General features: G+C 43.8%; 1 protein-coding gene across 7 annotated transcripts in view; it reads left to right on the top strand.

Moving 5' to 3' along the window:
• The window catches only part of MTM1 (myotubularin 1), a 98,236-nt gene that overhangs the window by 53,364 nt on the left and 23,764 nt on the right, over positions 1-21,108 (top strand). For 6 of the 7 annotated variants that reach the window (XM_027097909.1, XM_027097905.1, XM_027097911.1 and 3 more), the window contains 2 exons: positions 14,066-14,149; positions 16,386-16,535. In XM_027097909.1, the coding sequence (XP_026953710.1) occupies positions 14,066-14,149; positions 16,386-16,535 (234 nt within the window). The remainder of the gene's footprint in view (positions 1-14,065; positions 14,150-16,385; positions 16,536-21,108) is intronic. The other variant, XM_027097910.1, reaches the window with a different exon arrangement.

A 21,108-nucleotide genomic window follows, 5' to 3' on the forward strand; every position in this document is an offset into this window, starting at 1 on the left:
TGGGATTAAGGCCAGTTTGTAGGGCAGTTTGGGAAAGGAGAAGGGACAATTATTCCTCTGAGACAGGAGGGGAAGAAAAGTTTCCAAACTGCCACTTTGGGGAATGCGAGAGTGTGCCAGAAAGGGACTTCCTGGAAGCGTAATCTAAGCCTGATTGCATTCAACAATACAGAGGGCCCCTGCTTGAAAAAGATCACGTTGTTAATATTATTGAAACTGTTAGAGCAGCTGCAGATTATCTCAGTGATTGTTATTGGCATTGGAAGCCAGAAGTAAACTTGCTGTTGCCTCCCGAAATGGTGTCTGGAGGCCAAGAGAGCTGGGTTCTAAATCCAGCCATGGGGTGAGCGGTGTGTGAGTGAGCTTTTTGCTTTCACACCAGCCCCAGCTCTCTTGCCTCCTTCCCCATTGGTATTTTCACCACTCAGTGTGTTCAGTTGGAGACTTAAAACTTTGAATTGAACTTGAATTAAACTCAGCCACACAACAGTGGACCCCAAACCATTACCTTGATTGTTTCTATATTATGTCAATCCATTAAGACTTGAAAATTATTTAGATTACATTTTCTATCTCCACCAAAGCAGTTATTTTCTTGTTTTATTTTTGCTTTGCTTTTCAAACAGTAGAAATTGTATGCCATTTTCTCAACTGCATTGTAACTCAATACCAATCCTAGGTAAATGCTACATTTTTATGATAAGAAATGTGGCAATGCCTCTGATATGATGGTAATTTTTTTTTAAAAGCAGGAACAAAAAGTGTGTACATATGAACAGAACCTGATAGCACTACAGAAAAATAGTTTAATTGTTGGAGTGGTATGTTCAATGCCAAAGCTCCTCTTTCATTGATTTCCTTTACTGTTTGCTCAGTTTTTACTCAGATGGGATAGTCAGAGATAATTCAAATTTTAGATGGGAGGTTTTTTTTTTAAACTCTGAATCCCATTGTATTATTGAGTCATGAAATCAGTTGACTAGGTTGTAACCAGCATTTTTTAATGAAATAGAAAACATTAAGAGCATAACACATAATATAGATAAGTATGGTTTCATGAAAGATTTCTTTCGGTTATCTGCGTGTGTGTGTGTGTGTGTGTGTGTGTGTGTGTGTCTGGGTCATGGTGTGATGAACAGTCTTTTAGATAATGGTAGAATATGGAGAATAAAATGCATTTTAAGTTAATTTAGGCACCAATACAGTCACTTAAATCTATCTTTACAGCTATAGGCCTGCATGGATTTTCTTGACTTTTGTTTAAGTGAAGGGCTTGAGTGTATGACCGAACTCATGGCCTGTAGACACACATAAGGGAAACGTAGTGCTTGAAGAGATGGAGCCGGAGACCTGGCTGCCAGGCTCCCGGCGGCCCAGACCCTGCTCGGCGACTTTGAAAATCCAGCAGGTGCAGAGAGTAAGGATGATTACCACAACCCAGTCTTCCCAAGAATGTGAGTAAAGTAATTGTGATCATATATGGGACACTTTGAGCCCTTTAAAAGAAAGATGCTCTACAGATATTAGGTCAGTATCCTTATTAACAAACCATTGCCTGTACGTTGCTAAAGGATTAGTCGAAAGTCTTCAGTTTCAGAGCATTAAACCCAGAAAGCATCTTAAGTAGAAATGGGAAATATGGGCCGCGATGCTATGCAATACACAGAATTCTTCAGAAATTGTTTTCTTTTCTTTCCACTGGTGACTCTGCGCGGGGTAATGTAGCTCTCTCGGGACGCAGCTCTTCAGCGTTGCAGTGCTTCCTACTTTTTGTTATTCTGTGAGCTAATCGGCAGTCATAGAGTTTCTAAGTTTTCTGGTATTTGTTTGTTTTGATAAATTTGAGCATCTTATGGGCGGTGGAGATGGGCACAGGAGAGAAGACCCGCTGGCTCTAATCTCGAGAGAAGCCACGGGCTCGCAAGGCCTTTCTGTGGCGACCAGCGAGCAGGGCCCTTCCCTTTTTCCTGGGCTTCACTGAACCCCGTCACGCCCTGCCGTGTGGCATAAGCAGTGCCGTTTCCCCTTGTGCCCTCTCTGGCTCTACTCCCATGGCGCTTGCCTACAAAAATAATTCCGTAAAGGTTACTACACTGGGCTATGGGGCTGTGCATCCTTTTTGACCATTTAAATGAGGCGTATAAATGACCCTACGAAGAGAAAATGAAGAGCATAGGGTACTTTTTCCTGTGCCTTCGTTTTTCAGTTCAGAAGGCGGGGACGTTTTTATAAATTGCTTTGAGATTGTAAACCAGGCTGAAATGGAGCAGGCTCTTACCTTCTAGGCTGATTACAGAATTAATAGCTAAAAGCAAAAAGCTCATTTTCAGCTGGGAATTGAACGAGAAGCCACACTTCTCTGCCTGGATGCGGCCTGAGACTGAAGTGTGGCTTTGTTCTCCGTTTCCTTTTTTTTTCTTGAATAAACAGTAAACTTGGCTAATTGAGGGTCTAATCATGCTTTTAAATCTCCTCCCTTCGTGCCTCCTCCAAGACTTGGCCCCCGGTTCTCTTTGTGTGGCTCTCTCTCCGCTGCCCCCTCCCCCCGGCCTCGGGATGTGTCCGACCGTCCTCCCCGCACCCATCTCCAGGGACCGTGGTCCCGGCTGGACCACCCCCAACGCTGCCCTCCATGCCCACGAGCACAGCGCTCATGGCCCACCTGCACGTCCTACCTTATTGCCCCACTGCCCACCCTGCTACTTGGGAGGACTTGGCCTCTTCCACTGCACCACCATTCAAAGGTTTTTTAAAAATATTGAGTAGCTGCAAGAGAATGTTTATAAAATGCCCATCAAATGTCCAGAGTCAGGATCTTCGGGGCATCCCTTTGTCTCGGGGCTGCTATGTCTTCTACTTCCTTTACCCCCTCTCTCTTCAGCCGGGCCTGGCCTGCTGCCGTCTTATCTGCTGGCTCGTGGGGCCTACTTTCTTGGGCTATTTTGTGATGATTTTGCCTGTGGACTCATTCCTCGGACCTTTGTCTATGTATGGGAAGACTCCGAGGCTGGGATTGAAGGCAGTTTTACGTTTTCTTCTGCCAGGCGTCTGGGGGGCACTCCCAACCTGGGCCAGTCACAGGTTAACTTGTCTGCTTGATGTTTTTCGGACCATCCAAGCTTTATGAGTTTTGGCTGCCCTGTGCTACAGGCTCCGTTACTCAGCACGGATCGTCTAGACAGGTAAGATCCCTCGGAGTCTCAGGTGCTTGTTTCCTGTTCGTCCTCACCCTGAGGGCGCAGTGTTATTGAAGGACGTTTCCAGTTTGACATCCATCTTGGCATCTTGGGGCAGGCCCGGGGTGTTACGTCCTCTGTCCTAGAGCCCAAGAGGCCACGAAAACCGGTCCTGCCCTGGGGGGAAGCCGGCGTGTTCCTCTTGCTCTCTGCATTCTGTTCGCAGTTTGCCTTGGGCTTCTGAGTATTTCTTCTTCCCTAGTTGACTCATAAATGCATTTTTTAAAAGGGTTTCTTTTTTCTCCAGCAGTTTTAGATGTTGTCAGCAGAAGTCTCAATTAGAGCAACTAGACCATCATAGTGCCGGACACCTACCTGTCCTGTTGCTTCTGAGGTCTTGATCTCCTTGTCTTCCTTTTCTTTTCTAGTTCCTCGGCTTCCTTCTGTCATCTAAATATGGGTTTTCTAGAGAAGTCCATCCTTCCCGTCCTCCTTGCTCCGTGCCATCCCCTCAGCTGTATTTCTCTCTCTCACTTTGACCAGCATTGCCTTCTTAGCTTCATGTTTCCCGTTAGCTGCTCCATAACTTCAACTGATGCCTAAACCTTTGTTTAAAATGAATCTCTCATCTTTCCCTCAAGCCCCCTTTGAGCTCCCAGTTTCTCTAGTGCTGTCACTTCTTTCTCCACCTCTTCCTCCTCCTCCAAAATCAAGGTCATTGTGAGATTTTCCTTTTCCATAACATTTACTGAATCCAGGGGATTCTTCCTCCCCAGCCCAACTTAGTTCAGGTTTCCATCTCTTCTTTTCTAAACTGTGGGGATGGTGCTTTTGCTGGTTTTCCTATTTCTGTTCTGTTTCCGATCCAACCCACTTCTACACGTGCCTCCTGTCAGGTCGCTGTCCCTGGGATGCAGCTCAGCTTATCTCATCCCTTCGCCTCCGAAACTTCGGCCATTCCTCCCTCCCTGTCAGTGTAAACGCAAACCTCTGTCTCCTCCACTGTGGGGCTGCATCTCTCCATGGTCTCCTGGTTTTCTACCTGTCTATGCTCTGGCTGCCAGACCGAGGTGTTTGCTGATGGCCACGTGTTTTCTGAGTTTGGCTCTCATTTGTGACTTTTTTGCCATCGTCGTCATTACCCTGTCCAAAGTTGTCTTACCCTTCCAGGGGAGCTACATGCCATCACCACTCCTCCAGGCCTATCTGTCCAGAAGTAACCCTGGCATCCCCTGGCGCCCCCTGACGCTTTATCTGTACCTCTCATGGCACTTACCGTTCTCCTCTTTACGTGAGCAGTAGTTGCGCTCTCCTCATCTCTCTCCTTGGGAGGATTTCTAACTCCTTAAAGACAGTGGTGGTGTCTTATCTTTTTCCCTACTTAATACCTTGTTCATAAGTGGGCCCTCAGTAAATGTTTGTTAAGTGAATCTACTAATGGCAGTAGAGTGAATGAATAGGAGCTAGCAGCAACCAAGTGACCAATAAGAATATTCTGCTGTTTAGAAGCTAGGGCATTTATGCAGCAAGCATTTACTGGGTTGGCCAAAAAGTTCATCCGTTTTTTTTCCAAAAAGGCTTTCCATCTTACAGAAAAAGCTGGATGAACTTTTTGGCCAACCCAATACTTTAAACTTTTCAAAAATGGCTCATGTATGCCCATGATTGAAAAGTCAGGAAGGATAAAAGGACTAAATGTTTGTGTCCCCCCAAAAATCATGTGCTGAAGCTCTAACCCTCAGTGCGATGGTATTTGGAGGTGGGGCCTTTGGGAGGTGATTAGCTTTAGATGCGGTCATGGGGGTGGGGCCCCACGATGGGATTAGTGCCCTTAAAAGAAGAGGAAGGCACCAGAACTCGCACTCTCCACCACGTGAGGTACAGCACAAAGGCCATCTAGGAAGCGGACCTCACCAGAACCAGACCATGCTGGCTCCTTGACCTCAGACTTCTCAGCCTCCAGAACTGTGAGAAATAGTTTATTGTTCTAAGCCACACAGTCTGTGGTATCTTGTTATATTGTAGTAGGCCCAACTAACCACAACAGTAAAAAGAGTAAAAATAACTCCCTCCCAGCACCCTTCAGCCATGCCATTCCCCTCCTCACAGACAACTAGTGATATTTAGGCATATGCAGGCAAGTTGTTATTTATATTCCTTCCTCCTTGGACCCTAATGGAGCATGCTACATATGCTCTTCTATATCTTGCTTTTTAAATTTACCAATACGTATTGCCTACCAAATGGGCTTCTTCGCTCTGTTAATGACTGCACAATATTCTGGTGACTGTATCACACTTTATTTAATCCTCTGTTGATGGATATTGACATCATTTCCAATTTTCTATTATACAAACTACTGCAATGGATAACCTAGCATAAACATCATTTTGTACGTGTTCATGTATGTTGTACGATAAATTCTTAGAAGTGGAATTACTGATATTGCCAAGTTCCCCTTTACGGAAGAGGTACTGGCTTTCACTCCCACATGCAGTGTGTCAGAGTGCCTGTTTCCAGACATCCTCTCCAACTGTCTTAGTTTCCTATAGCTGCTGTAACAAATTATCACAAACGTAGTGACTTCGAAAAACACGAGTCTGTCGTCTTACAGTTCTGGAGTTCAGAAATCCAAAATGGGTCTCACGGGCTAACATCAAGGGCTCGGCGTGGCTGTGTTCCTTCTGGAGGCTCTTGATTTTAGCCCGTGAGACCCATTTTTCAGCTTTTAGAAGCCACCGTGTTCCTTGGCTCATGGCCTCTCCCTCCGTCTTCAGAGCCTATCTTAATGTCAGTCCATTAGAAATCTTAATTCCACCTGCAACCTAATTCCTCTTTGCTGTGTAGGATAACATAACACAGGTCCCAGGGATTAGGACATGGACATCTTTGGGGGACCGTTATTCTGCCTACCACACCAATCCAGTATACCTTCTAACTGTTTGATCTTTGCTAATCTAATAGGTGAAAATGTAGATTCCTAGTTTTATTTTGTATTTATCCTATTTGAGTGAAATTGAGTATCTTTTGGTTTGAGCTATTTGTATTTCTGTTTCTTCATTCTCTTTGGCTTCTGCCCATTTTCTTTTGGGATTTTGGTCTTTTTTGTTGTTGTTAGTTGTAGGAACTCTTTATGAATTGTAAATATTTTTCCCATTTATCTTTTGACTTTTCTTATGGTGGCTTTTGCTGTGGAGAATTTTAAAAATACTTATTTGGTAGAATTTATCGATTTTGTGTGTGTGTGTGTGTGTGTGTGTGTGTGTGTGTGAGAGAGAGAGAGAGAGAGATGGGGGTCCCTAAGCCCACTCCCAAGTTCAGATTCCTTAGGAGAATTCACAGGACTCAACATATAGTTATACTCACAAGTATGATTTAATACAGCAAAGGGATACACAGCAAAAGCAGCAAAAGGAAAAGGTGTGTGGGGCGATGTTGGGGGGAAACCTGGACACACTTAAATCCTACAGTAGCAAGTTGTGACAACCCATGGGAAGTGTTGCCAACCAGGGGGCTGGTCACGTAGACACCCTCTGCCTAGCACATACCAAACTTTCAGAGTCCCAGAAGGAAGGCAGGGGTTCGACTTAAAGCACGTTGTTGGTATAAACATTTTAGGTGCCGTAAACTTAAACTCTTATCAGTTAAGGAGTGGTGGGCACTCTCCCAAAATCCAGGTTCCCCGTTGCCAGCCAGGGGCCAGCCATGCCACAGGCCTCTGTAAGGACAGCAGTCTCAGACCTGCTAGGTTAACTCTTTTCTGCACACTTCTCTTTTATAGCTTCTGGGTTTTACATCCCAGGTAGGAAGGTCTTCCCCAGTCAGAGTTATAAAAAAATTATCCCATGTTCCTCTAATACTTTAATTTCCTTTTAAACATGTAAATGTTTGAGCAATTTGGAATTTATCCGGGGTTGCCTTGTAAGATAGGGATCCAACTCTTTCTCCCCCTTTTACTGCAACATCATTTGAAGACCAATCCACTGGTTTGAAATACCACCTTTATCACACACCAAATTCCTCTCTGTATTTGGTTTTATTTCTGAATGTTTCATTTCACGCATCAATCACTCTTCATGCACCAGTAACAGTCTTGTGACTATCAAGGCTTTATAAGATGTAATGTCTGGTAGGGCAAGCCCCTTTTTGTTCCTTCTCTTTTTCATTCCTTTCATCCCTAGTCTTGGTCAGCAGACATTTAGACGATGCCTACATTACAGCCGTGCGCTGGAGCTGGAGCTGATACCCACTCCCTGTCCCCAGAGGGAGCACAGTTTTCCTGGGTGATGTGGACGAACAAATGCATACAATACAGATACAGATACACAGGGTGTCAGGAGAGGGGAAAGTCCGTGGGTTGGTGTCGAGGAGGGCTTCCTAGAGGGGGCCAATCCTGAAAGATGAGCGTGCTGGGACAGTATGTGCAGCTGTCCAGGGGCTGGACACAGGCTGACCCCCACACGCTGATTAGAGTCCGGGAGTTGGTGTCTGTGTGAGGGTGGCAGAGCCTAATGTGCCCCACCAAGAAGTTTCATTTTTTATTTGAAGGTGAGGGGAGCCGTTAAAGGGGTTTAGGCAGGAAAGTCACATGATTAGATTTCTGTTTCAAAAAGATTCCTTGGGCTGCAGCATGCAGAGTAGATAGAGAGGGGCAGTAGTCCATTTCTGGGGGTGTTTGCTAGTTGCCTTGGTGTATGATCATGAGTCCCTGAAATGGGGCAATGGACAGGGACAGGAGAGAATGGATTTGAGAATGTTCCTAGAAGGTAAGATCAGTAGAATTTGTTGATTGACTGGTTATAGTTACGAGGGGGGATGGGATGATAAAGAGGGAAGAACCAAGCCTGGATAAACAGGTCGATGGTGGGACCAGTGGTCAAGATGGGGAACATAGGAGGGGAGTGAGGCAGAGAGGGCACGTTCCATTTTGGCTGTGCTGAGTTGCAGGTGTCTGTGGGACAACCAAGTATGGGTATTTGGGGGGCTGGTGGCTACGAAGACCTGGAGCTCTGGCCTGGGGAGAGGTTTATTTGGGAGACCAGCTGTGATCATCGGCATTTTCATCGATGCGACCAAAATTGCCAGGAGAGAGAATTACAGTGAGAATCGGGGTGCAGTGGATGAACCCTGAGAAGTGTCAGCCTTAAATGCTTATGATTGTGGCCAAGTAGTAAAGAATGTCCTTTTTCTAAAATGCTTTCAAATGACATTTCAAATGTCCTTTTGTAGTCCTTTCCTGAAAAAATGAATATGTACATTTATATATGAAGGTAAGGGTGACTCAAGAATATTAAAGCCATTTTCTCCAGGGAAAGTGGTAGAAATAGGACAAGCAAGTTGCTTTTTGACCTATGAGCCTTTTGTCAGATTTTTGGATGAAATTACTTTTGATGCAGTTGTATGAATTAACTATGTCAAGTCGTGTGAAAAGAGGCTGAAATCCCTATCTAGCATGAAGCTGTTACTTACAATTATGAACTCTGCCAAGTTTCAACACCTCCTATGGTTCTTCCTTAAAATTTTAGACTTTTTCTCCTAACCTGAGTGAAAGAATTATTTTTCTTAGACGAAGGGGTCTTATTTCTTAAGTGTAATCTAAAAGATGAAAATGAGATAATTTTACATAGCTGCTTCCTTCAGTGGTAGATGGAAGCTTTGAAAAAGGCGAATTTCAGGAATCAAATTAGAAAAAAATGCTCACTTAGATTCCTGTTCAAACATTCCAAAATTCTATCAGGAAAGAGTTAGTGACCAGTTTCCTGAATTTTTAAGGCTAGGTCTTCAGAGATGTAGTAAATCGTGTCCACTGATGACCATGCCTTTGTGTGGTGGCAGCACCATTTGAAAGCACTATTGCATCTACATAGCTTATCAATTTATTTTCCTCGATACTGGGAAAATTGTTTTCTTCTGTGACTGTCTCCCTATTAAATGATCTTTAATTTCTATAAATCTAACTCTCAAACATCCACTTCTGAGACACGACATTGTTGACAAGCCTTTGGGAGAAGAGGCTGTCCATGAGGGGCCATCGTGAGATCAGGGAATCCTAATTCGGTGACAGACAGTTCTCCCTCCCCAAAGAAAGAAACTCATGAATCACTCATTATTTATAGATTCTACTCAGTAAGAATAAATCCAATCTAGATGTTTAAAGCAAGGCAGTGCATCTTTATATAAGTGCCATTTAAAAATAAGGGCTAATTAAGTGAAAGCTAAAATCTGCTGTCATTTCAGATGTTTGCTCCCACAAGACATAACAGTGATAAATGTAGCTAAATTAAAAAGACAAGTTACATTCTCTTTGTCAGAGCTGTTTTTATCTCTAGTGTGAAATTGGAGATTTTCGTCTCAACTTTGTCCTTTAACATTTTTCAAATGTTACATTGTGCTATTTTTAATCCTGGAAAAAATGCACAGGATTGCTTTTTTTTTTTTTTCCTTTTTTCCTCTCAAGTCTCCATGCGCTCCATGCATGGTATCTCTTGACTAGTAGGAATCTGAATTGGTGGAATGCCCAAGTATTCATACAGAGCCAACTAAAGGAAGACCTGCTCACTTGAAGCCAGGGGTGAGCACTTGAGTGTGTCTGTTTTCTGATGTCGGTTTCCCAGCTTTGAAGCTGGGCTCTGGTTATGCAAGATGCTCACATTGGGGAGGCTGGGTGAAGGGTGCATGGGCCTTCCCTGTACGTTTCTCTGCAACTTCTCATATATCTATAATTATTGCAAAATCACTTAAGAAAAGTAAAGCAGCCCCCCAAAGCTTGGCCACACAGAACCCCCAGGCAAGATTCCCACGTGTTCTGGAGTATTCCGTGGCCCTTGAGGATCAGGGCATCACCCCCTGGAGGTTCTGGTTCAGCGGGGCGAGCCGGGGCACTGGCAGTGCCTGGCACGGTGGGGAAGTGCTCCCCACCCCAGGGTGCCGAGGCAGAGGCGAGGCAGGGCCCGGGCCCCAGGAGAAAGCCAGGAGGGCTTCTGGAAGTGCCCGCTGAACGCTGACCTTCGGCAAACCATCCTCTGCCCCGGGGCTTTGCTGAGCTGGGACTGAATCCTTCTGGGGTTCTGCACAGGCCGTGAAGCAAAATGGGTGCGGGGACGGGGTCACCGAGGGCACGTCATCACCCACTTGGCGAACCTGACTCCCTGCGTGCCCTCAGGAGGGAGAGTCTCTAGAAGCAGTTCCCTCTGTGGCACTTGTGTTTCCCAACCAGGGTCCCTACGGACCCAGCGGTGTGGTTAGGAACAACCGGAAAACGTCAATCCGCAGATCAAGTTCTAAGAGACTCAAAACTTTAAAAACTGCGAGTCTATAAGAAAATAAAGGACAGCCATAAACCTCAAGACACGTAACCTGCTAACTTTAGGTTTTAACAATTTCCAGGCAAGAGCTGTAATTAGCCTTGTAACAAGTAACCACTTGTAGGGAATTTTGTACTTTTTAATAATGAGATATAGATGAATGGGTTCTGTTGTCCTTGCTTTGATGCTTAGTAGTTTTAAGTTTTTTGTAATAATCCACCTTTATGTTAGTCTATTGAGAGCTTGTGTTTTAAGTCTTGCTTTGTTCTCTTATCTGAATCTTTAAGGGAAATAAGGTAAAAATTGAAATATCTGGGAAGTAAGTCCTGTACGTTCAACTTTAGAAACTGTCAGTGTTGGTTCTTGTAGGACGCTTGCTTCAGTAGAGCCAAGGAGTTAATGACAGCTTAGTGTTTACATTGTGTTTTCCTTTAAAAACTAACAAGTAATGCTTTTTTAAAGAAACGTTTTCTTGTAATTGTAAGCTGATTTATTTGGATGATCAAAATATTGGCTTGAGCACCTGGTCTTTTCCACCTTAAGCTCCAGTTCAATGTTAGATGTGTTGATACGTATTCATGGCAAGAACTATCTGGCTGTTATTTGATTCATAAACTTGCCTGAAATATTTGAGGTCTGGCTCTTAGCATCAAGAGTCTCCTGGTGGGCTTCCCTGGTGGCGCAGTGGTTGAGAGTCCGCCTGCCGATGCAGGGGACGTGGGTTCGTGCCCTGGTCCGGGAGGATCCCGCATGTCCTGGAGCGGCTGGGCCCGTGAACCATGGCCGCTGAGCCTGCGCGTCCGGAGCCTGTGCTCCGCAACGGGAGAGGCCGCGACAGTGAGAGGCCCGCGAACCGCAAAAATAAAATAGAATAAAATAAAAGAGTCTCCTGGAAGCTCTGTCCGTCATAGAGTTCCCATAGGCGCGTTTCCCAGGTAAAGGATGCCAGTCATGCACTCGTCCTATATATCTGGACATCACTCAGTGTCACTGCAGACTGATTTCATGAGAAAGGCCACCTGGTAGGTCGCTACCTTGAGGACACTATCATTCCCATATTAACGACAATTCTTTTATATGAATTATTTTCAGACATTAAAGAAATTATGAGCATAATTTTGGTTTGAGCTATAGAACTTTATCTTCTGATGATAACAGTTTTGTATACTTAGATTACACTTACTGGTAATTTTAATGTAAGACGCAAGAGGATAGATATTTGAAGCAAAGAAGGAGTTGCTTTATAGTGATTGAGAAATTGAAAGTTACATTGAAAATGCTGCCGGCAAGCCAGAGGACACTCTGGGCATTAAGACACATGATGGTTTTTCTGGAGAGAAAGTTTATTTGGCCTCTGAGTGAACAATTTTATTCTTTCTTCTTAAAAGGACACCATATTTGCTTGAGTTTCATGGGAAAGATGCAAATAGCTAAAAACTGAAAAATGAACAAAACTCATGTTGAGATCAGGAACTTATTTCAAGAAAGCAGATTCTAGGTTTTCTTCTAAAGTGAGTGACAGTGCAGCCTTACATCATCTACAAGTATGTCACCAGTACAAGGTTCAGCAGTATTGAGTATTTACCCGGGCCAGGTACTGACCAGGGCAGTATCCCGTGCTCAGATGTCACCAGGAGGATGCTTGGACATGTTCTGTAGGTTCCGTGTATGGACAGAGAAGCATGCTATACATTTTAGTGCTCTTTGCACCAGAAGTCCCTCTGTCTCTGAATTGAACTTCAGTTAACGGCAATCACTTGTTGTCCCCGGGAGTACTGAATAACTAAGTATTCCTGTGGATTCCCCGTCAGCCTAAAGCCTCAATTTCATAGCTAGGTCAGCGGCATTGCTAATGTGCGGTCACAGAATACACAGCGCTCGGGCCTAGTGTTGCCAGAGATGAGACCTGCTGAGGGTGCCACACGCTTTGGAAAGTTCAAGAAGGCAGTCCGGAGAGCATGATCTTGATCAGTTTTCACCTTAAACCTCTTGCCACTTAAGTACAGAAAACCGTTGCCGCTAACTGATGCTTTACCAGAAGTTCTCTGTAACGTTGGGGTCGGGGGAACACTAGCATTGGAGGTCACAGGCTGATAACAGGAAATGGGTGGAAGGAAGATACTTAGAGGAAAAGTGCCTCCAGAGAAAGCGCTTGAGCAGGGGCTGTATAATGCTTCCCGTCCTCATTCGGTCAACAAATATGTATTCCACCTACACAGGCCAGACAGCATTCTGGTTACTGGGGATCCAGGGTGGGAAAAAAGCAAGTGTCTGCCTTCATGGAGCCCGTGGTCTAGGAGGGAGGACGGTAGGGGTCCAACAGTAACAAATAAATAAATATAGGTCAAATGGTCATAAGTGATGGAAATAAAATGGGAAGGAGAATTGGTGGTCCTGTTGTGGGGGAACGTGTGTCAGAGAAAGGCTCACTGATTAAGGTTACATTTGCGCAGAGATGTGAAAGAAGTAAGGGAGGAAACCATGAGGGCAAAGGATTCCAGACAAGTGGAACAGCAGGTGCAAAGGCCCTGAGATTGGTGCACGCTTGTTGCTTTCCGGGAGCGGCACCGAAAGCGTGGCTGGAATGGATTGAGCGAGAGGAAGAGCAGAGACGTGGTGGGGGACATAGCCAGGTGGCAAGTACTTCCACTTTTACCCAAAGTGAGATGGAAAGCCACAGGAGGATTTGGGGCAAGGGAAGGATTTGACCTGGCTTAGGTTGTGACACAATTACTCTGACTTTAGAGGTAAAGATGAAAGCAGAGGACCAGTTAGGAGGTGTTATTATAATCCAGGGTGGGAGCAGTGAGGTGATGAGGACAATGCTAAGGTTTTGGGTTCAATCAGTGTGAAGGATGGCGCTGTCATCTGCTGAAATGGGGAGACTGGGAGGAGTTGTGAACGTTGCAGTCCTCCGGCGGCAGTGGCCAAGTCTGCAGATCACAGTGGGGCTGGAGGGCGATAGATATTTAGGAGTCGCCAGGGTATGGATGGTATTCAAAGCCCTGAAATTCATCAGTGTCACCTTGAGAGTGAGCATAGAGAAGAGGTGAGAGGCCTGAGGCCTGTTGTTTCAGAGATCAGGGCATTGATTCCGAATTCACAGAGAACAGTTAATTAAGAATTTTCTTAACGTTCTGTCACTTTCTTAATGGATTAACACACCACTGGTCCCTTTTGAGACAGTTGCACTATTTAATAATCATTGCTTTTCTTTTTCTTTTATATTTTAGTGTCTTTTACCCGTCGATTGCTAATACTGCTTAAAACTGATAGGCATTTTTGGGTCTGGAAATCTGAGTTTTGTGCAGCAGCATTTAAAAAAAAAAAAACAAAAGAGATGTTTGTAGCCATAGAAAATTGCGGTCTCAAAAGTATACAATTGTTAATCAAGATAGAAGGTAGTGTAAGTCTAGTCTAAATTTTTCACTGTTATTTCTTGCTTAAAAGTCTCAGTTGGGGTTGTGATTTCATGGTAGGCAAATCTAGTAAAAAAAAAAAAAAATCAAAGGATGTAGTATTAATAGAGTATTAGTTCCTTTACACTGAACTTGAAATTCTTTCTCTTTTTTTTGCCTTTTCTAGCCAATATTTGCATTTTTAAATGAAGAAAAGTTTGACGTGGATGGATGGATGGTTTATAATCCAGTTGAAGAATACAGAAGGCAGGTAAGTCAGTAGATACTGTAGATGTGGGGAATCTCAAACCTGCCTGGTGATGATATGCCATCAGTCACGCTCTTTGAGTATCAGTAACACCCTTGCTAAATAAATTTTTCCTGGCAGTGGTATAATATGGCTCATTCTAGTACTGTGGAACCTACAGGCTCATCCCAGGGCCATGTTCAAGCTGCACTAGAGGCTGCATGGCTAAGTTCTCTTTCCTTCCGCTACGCGAAGAACATCCATTATATTGTTGTCCATGAAATGAATCAAATACTCAGAGTCTAGAGAAGCCAGACTTCTGTACCTTACTACTCAGGAGTTGATGTCATGATGTATGTATTTGGGAGCCTAAGTATTACTGGCAGTTAGATTTCTGTTATATTCATTTCAGTTTAAAGATTCAAATGAATTAGAACTGTTTTCCTGTAATGACTTTTCCAAGAATGCTTTGATGAATGTGTATGAGAATTGCCTTTACTGCTGTCTTAGTGAACTTCACCCACATGCATGTTTACTTGCAATAATAAAGCGGGAGGCTTCGTGTATTGTTGCTGTTCGGGGCAAAGGTCTCTCTGCAACAGCTACACTTTGACCTCTGCTGTAACCAAATCATAGGACAGTTAGGAGTTTTGTGATGAGGTTTTTTCATAATTCTCGTTCTACAAAGCTCATAAAGTAATTGGGAAGTTTTGTTGAATGAGGTTTGAGAATCAAATCAAGCCCAGTGAATGTAAAGTAAAATCGTAGAACCCTAGACTTGAGAAGAACCTTCTAGCCACCACTTCCACTACCAGGCACCTGGGTTGACTTCCCGGTTTAGCCTTTTTCTTTTTTAAATTAATTTTTATTGGAGTATAGTTATGTTACAATGTTGTGTTAGTGTCTGCTGTACAGCAAAGTAAATCAGCTATAGCACAGGGAACTCTACTCAGTGCTCTGTGGTGACCCGTTTAGTCTTGATCAGTGGTTTGCCTCTGTTCATGAGAAGATTCGGTGCTCAGGGATGTGGGTGTGGGAATTTATCTCTAGGGCACATGTATGCGGTAGTATGTCCTGTTGCTTCCAGAACTCAGATTTAGTTTGTTGAGTTTTTGAAGGCTGTGTGTACCTCTCATTTTAATAACCTCTATTCCAGGTCAGTTGTGGAGGCAGAAGAGGGACCATGAAAACATCTTGCATGTTTTGGAGACCTCTGTAGTGTTATGTATTAAAATATTTGCACCTTAGTTTTTGAGTGTTATTGACAATATTAAGACTTACTTTTTAGGGCTTCCTGTTTTTAAGCTTGCATGCATATGTGAACTCTTGAAGGTATTTAGTTCTAGAATGCCATTATATTCCATCTTTTTTTCTTATACCTTTCTGATGGGACTTGTAACTCTCTAATTGGACTCGACATCCGACTCATCTGTCTGGCCCGAGCTCTATAGGGCCAGACGTAAAGATGAGGTACCATTTGCGTCCCCAGAGCAAGCACCCACATGGCTCACTTTTGTGTGTGTACTTGTGTGTTTGTGAGCATGGGGAGAGAGTTATTCCACCACCTCTGGACCTTGTCCACAGTAGCTACAATTTTGTGGGTAGGCGACAGGATGGGAGGTGTCTTCCGTGTCACACTAGCAGTCTGCTTAGAATGCAGATGAGTGTATTTCTCACACAGCCCATAGAGCAATCACCCATCCCAAACCACTTGATTGAAGAAACTCTCAGGAGGTGGCGAAATGAGCCTCCCCAGAGGGGTTTTCCTTACTTCCCTTCTGTGAATGTCTTCATAAGCTCAGCCTCTTTCTACTTTGGAGCAGGTTGAAGCGACTGGGGAGTGGAATTGGCCTGATGGCTTTTTTACCCTCAATCAGACACAGATGAAGATTACACAGTGTACTTTTCTTTAGGGCGTGGGGCGGTTTGCACGGGTCGGGGAGGAACTTGGGTTTCTCTTTATTGTACAAGTAGTAGAGAAAAGTTTGACATGAAATCAAGGAAGATCTCAAGTTCAAGAGAATTTGTATTTACCAGCGATAGTTTAGAATTCTGGAACCCGCCAGTGTTTTGTCTTGTGTTCTTACATTGTCTGGATTATCGATCGATCTGCCTCCCTTACTATAAATCAGTACACCGTTACTACCCCGCTGTCAGAGGCACACGCACATTCTGCTCGAAAGAAGAAAGGAGACCCATCCAAGGCCAGATCCAGAGATGAAAGCATCAGTGCTGACGTGGACTTCCTTTCTTCCTGCAGGGCTTGCCCAATCACCATTGGAGAATCACTTTTATTAATAAGTGCTATGAACTGTGCGACACTTACCCGGCTCTCTTGGTGGTTCCATATCGCGCCTCAGATGATGATCTCAGGAGAGTTGCAGCTTTTAGATCCCGAAATCGAATTCCAGTGAGTACTGCAATTAATGTTTCTGTAAGGAGTGCCTTTTCTTCCATGAGAACAGTAGTCAAATGATTCAGAGAAACACTCTTTTGGAATTTCAGTCACACAAATAATTATCAAGTGTCCTCTGAGTGCAAAGCAGCAGGCCAAATGGGGAAAGAAGTAAGACGTCACCTGCCTTCCAGGAGCTCGCGATCAAGGACAGAGAATGAACTCAAGTAATTCTTATACAGGAGAGGGTACAGGTAACACCAGGTGGAAAGGAAGAAGGAAGGACAGGGTCCCTGTGGCTTGTGTCTTCGTAGCACAATAACTGACAGGCATTAGGCTCTGGGTAATGTCGGTTGAGTTATGCTGGAAACCGTGCACCTAGCCTATGTTATGGAGCCTATGAGTATAGGCTTTTACGTACCACCTTTATTAGGATTTGTCTATCCTCATCACGTTTGTAAGCTGCCTTCATACCATTAGCAACCTGGGGTCAGGTGCAGACTATCCCAAACTATATTTACGGTATCACTGGACCTAGTTCATAAATTAGTCTTTGGTTCTTAAATATTTATGTACGAGTCACCCTGTCTACTCTGTGTCCATAAATCTTGTTGGCTAAAAATTTAGAGAATTTTTCCCCTCTGTTAATTTCCAGGGCATGTCATAATAAGTACATTGTCTTATTTTGTTTTGGTTTGATTTTGAAAAACAAGGGTTGAACAATTAAGATTTAATGTCACGTTGCCTTTAACTTCCAAGTCTAGACATTTTTGTCCCTAAAAGGATATTTGTGTGAAACTTCCGTTATGCTATCAACATAATATGAATTGTAACTTTTTTAATGCACTTGCTTCGCTAAGCACGAGTGTCCTTTCATATCTTCACGATATATATTATACTTGAAAGTATGTTCTTTGGCTCCTTTTGCGAGAATACTGTGCTGATGAAGCTAGAATTACCATTTCGCTCCGCTCGTGCTCGACCCCTGCCCTGGCTAGCTGTCTTGCTAATCCATGCCTCACCCGCAGGAGAACTGGGCTAGGATAGTGTGAATTGACTTTGTTCACTCCTTCATTCAATTAATATTTATTGAACATCTACTGTGTGTGTATGCGCGCGCGCGTGTGTGTGTGTGTGTGTGTGTGTGTGTGTGTGAATTTCACGGGATTGGGGGTAGGAGAGGAAATGAAACAACTGAACCCAGCCCACTGTGCTCAGGCTGCCGTCTTGATCCAGTTGTTCCCCCTGTTCTGAGTGAAAGGGAGCCCACCGTAGAGTAAATAAAATGCTTAGCTTTTTACTTAGCCATTTTATTGATCCTTCTTACTTTGTGATGGCCAATTTGCATTTATTTTTCCTTAAAAAAACTGAGGCTAAGCTCTCCATCACTTCTCTATCTTTTATAGATTACCATGCTTAATAATATCTAATAATAGGGCTTCCCTGGTGGCGCAGTGGTTGAGAATCTGCCTGCCGATGCAGGGGACACGGGTTCGTGCCCCGGTCCGGGAAGATCCCACATGCCGCGGAGCGGCTGGGCCCGTGAGCCATGGCCGCTGAGCCTGCGCGTCCAGAGCCTGTGCTCTGCAACGGAAGAGGCCACAACAGCGAGAGGCCCGCGTACCGAAAAAAATATATATATAATATCTAATAATAGATAATGTACTCTTTGTGATATACCTTCTAATCACCTGACTCTTGACTATAACCCAGGAAATGTATTTGCTTTTGATATGAAATCATTAATATTTGATATTCAGTTCTTTTTTTAAAAAAACATATAAAGATACAAAAAGCATTGATGAGAAAGCAGTCTGGTTATGTTGTCCATAAATAAGATGCAGAGTATTATAAAATATCACTGAATAACAAAATGATCCACATGTATTAGTGTTCCCATTAATGGATACATACTCCTTTGTTCTCAAACAGGTTGGTCTTAATGTTATCTAATTCTTTAACATATAAGTAATACATATTTATTTTAGACATTTATAAAAATACTGGTAAGGCTAAAGGAGACTGCCACCTAGTGAGAACCACAGTTATGTGCTTCCAGACTTCCTTCTATGCATACATATTTTTATTTGGAAAAAAGAAAATTATTCTGTGGTTTATGTCTCAGTCTGCTTTTTCTACACCGATGACTGTCTGTTTCATGTGCCCGTGTGTAGATGTACTGTATAGATTGACAGAAAACTGTCAGTCAGTTTTCTATTCCTATTATAAACAGTGCTGTGATAAACATCTTTTGGTGGCTAAATATTTGTGTACATCCTTAATTATTTATGGCTTCTACATATTAACTTCAAAAAGAATAGCCTGATATAGTAGCATATACTTTAAAAGCACTCACGGTAGTTGATGTTGTGATATTTGCATTACTTGTACCTGGTCATCTGTATGGCAAGCATCCTTTTTATAAAGGTAGTTGAGATCCCAAAAGAAAAAGCAGGTAAGAGGTGAAACAACTCGTAACAATAGCATTTCTTAACATGGCCTGGTGATTCCAGTCTTAAATCTCCCAAGCAGAGAGAAGAAGGGCAGAAGAATGGAGGGCATGTGGGGAACAGGGCCGTTTCTTGCATATGACCTGATTTAAATTTAAAACTTGATGAGGGTCTTTATCAAATAATAACTGTCTTGTATGTGCAGCGATTTGCTCTTTTAAAAGTGATCTCATATTGGGAATTCCCTGGTGGTCAAGTGGTTATGACTCCACGCTTTCACTGCCGAGGGCCCAGGTTCCAGCCCTGTGTTGGGGAACTAAGATCCCACAAGCTGCCCAGCGCGGCCCCTCCACAAAAGAGTGGGGACTTCCCTGGTGGCGCAGTGGTTAAGAATCTGCCTGCCAATGCAGGGGACACGGGTTCGATCCCTGGTCCGGGAAGATCCCACATGCCGTGGAGCAACTAAGCCTGTGTGCCACAACTACTGAGCCAGCGCTCTAGAGCCTGCAAGCCACAACTACTGAGCCCGTGTGCCACAACTACTGAAGCCCACATGCCACAACTATTGAAGCCCGCACGCCTCCACTGCTGAAGCCCACATGCCCAGAGCCTGTGCTCCGCAACAAGAGAAACCACCGCAGTGAGAAGCCTGTGCACTGCAACGAAGAGTAGCCCCCGCTCGCCACAACTAGAGAAAGCCTGCGTGCAGCAACGAAAACCCAACGCAGCCATAAATAACTAAATAAATAGATAGATAAAATTTTAAAAAAAGAGTGATCTTATATCAAATCAACATGTTGTAGACCTTAAATTTACATAGTGTTATAGGTCAAGTATATGTCAATAAACGTAAAAAAAATTAAAAATACATAGATACTTATAAGCGATCTCACGCCTTTTCCCTCTTGGAGGCAAAGCCATAGGAGGTGGGCAGGGCAGGTCTCACCTCCATGTTGTAGATTAGAAAGTGGAGGTTGAGGGAGGCCAGCACTTGTGCCCAGGCCTCCCAGGCCTGAGCCTTTGGAGTCTTAGTTGGGGGCCACAGTGGTGTTTTGACTGGGCCCTGGCAGGCACAGAGACTAAATTGAATGAGTATTCATTCGTATTATATAATCTTTTCTCACTGACGTGTTGTCATTATTATACACAGTGATTTTTATGAACATCATTGCTCGTCATTTGCCATAGTGGGGAGGTGACTTCAAAGACGACAGTGTACTTGGCCTTGTATTAAGTGAGCTCGAACACTTGTGCTTCTGGGGTTGTGTCTGCTTTTCATGGGTTTTCGTACACTGTGCTGGGTACATGTGTTCTCCATTCATCCTCCCAGTAGCGTCATGCTGTCACGTGGCTCCGCATTTGATGAAAGAGGGAAAGGACGCTACAGAGGCTGTGAACTCAGCCACCACACTTACCTTCCAGCTTCTGTTAGTTTTATTTTATTTTTCTCTTCTAACAGCTTTATTGAGATAGAATTCATCTATGAAACCATTCATTCATTGAAAGTGGACAGTTCTGTAGCTTTTGCTGTATTACATTTTTAGCTTCCTTTTGCAGGTCTTGTTTCTCAGGTGCTATGAACTGAGAGACCAGGTAGCAAGTGTGCTGGGCTTGTGTGTAAAATTGGAGAAGGTTGATTCTGAGTAAAGGCTCAGAGCTCTCCCAGGAGGCGGGCGTCCTAGCTTCATTGTGGAGACTCTGGCAGCTCTTTGGCTGTCCTGAGATCCTGTTTGCTTCCTTTGGGTTTTCAAGCCCCTGTGTTAGACTCTAGAGTTGAGAGTGTTGGGAAAATGACCTGCAGGTGTGAGGTACCAGGGGTGGTTTTCTTTACCTCTCACCTTTTGCTGAAGCTGTTTCTGGGTGATGACAAATCCAGTGCAAGCTACAGGACTGAAATAAAATATCTGAAGCTTTCTGTTTCCTTTAAGTGATGTAACTATTTTTAGGTAAGCATTTAATGTTTTTAGATGTGGTGCGAATTAAGAAAAGACTAGTAAAGCAACTGGTTATTCTCGTTGGCTCTGAATAGTCATCATTGTTAAATGTGTGTTTCTGGGCACACGTGGAAATGGCAGGTGAACAAGCATCCCGTTTCAGCAAAATGAGATTCACTTCATCCTGATTGTTAGTGCTCTCTT

This window comes from Aethalodelphis obliquidens, unplaced genomic scaffold (genome assembly GCF_003676395.1).
Source record: "Aethalodelphis obliquidens isolate GAN/ISIS:26980383/991018 unplaced genomic scaffold, ASM367639v1 scaffold118, whole genome shotgun sequence".
Taxonomy (NCBI): Eukaryota; Metazoa; Chordata; class Mammalia; order Artiodactyla; family Delphinidae; genus Aethalodelphis; species Aethalodelphis obliquidens.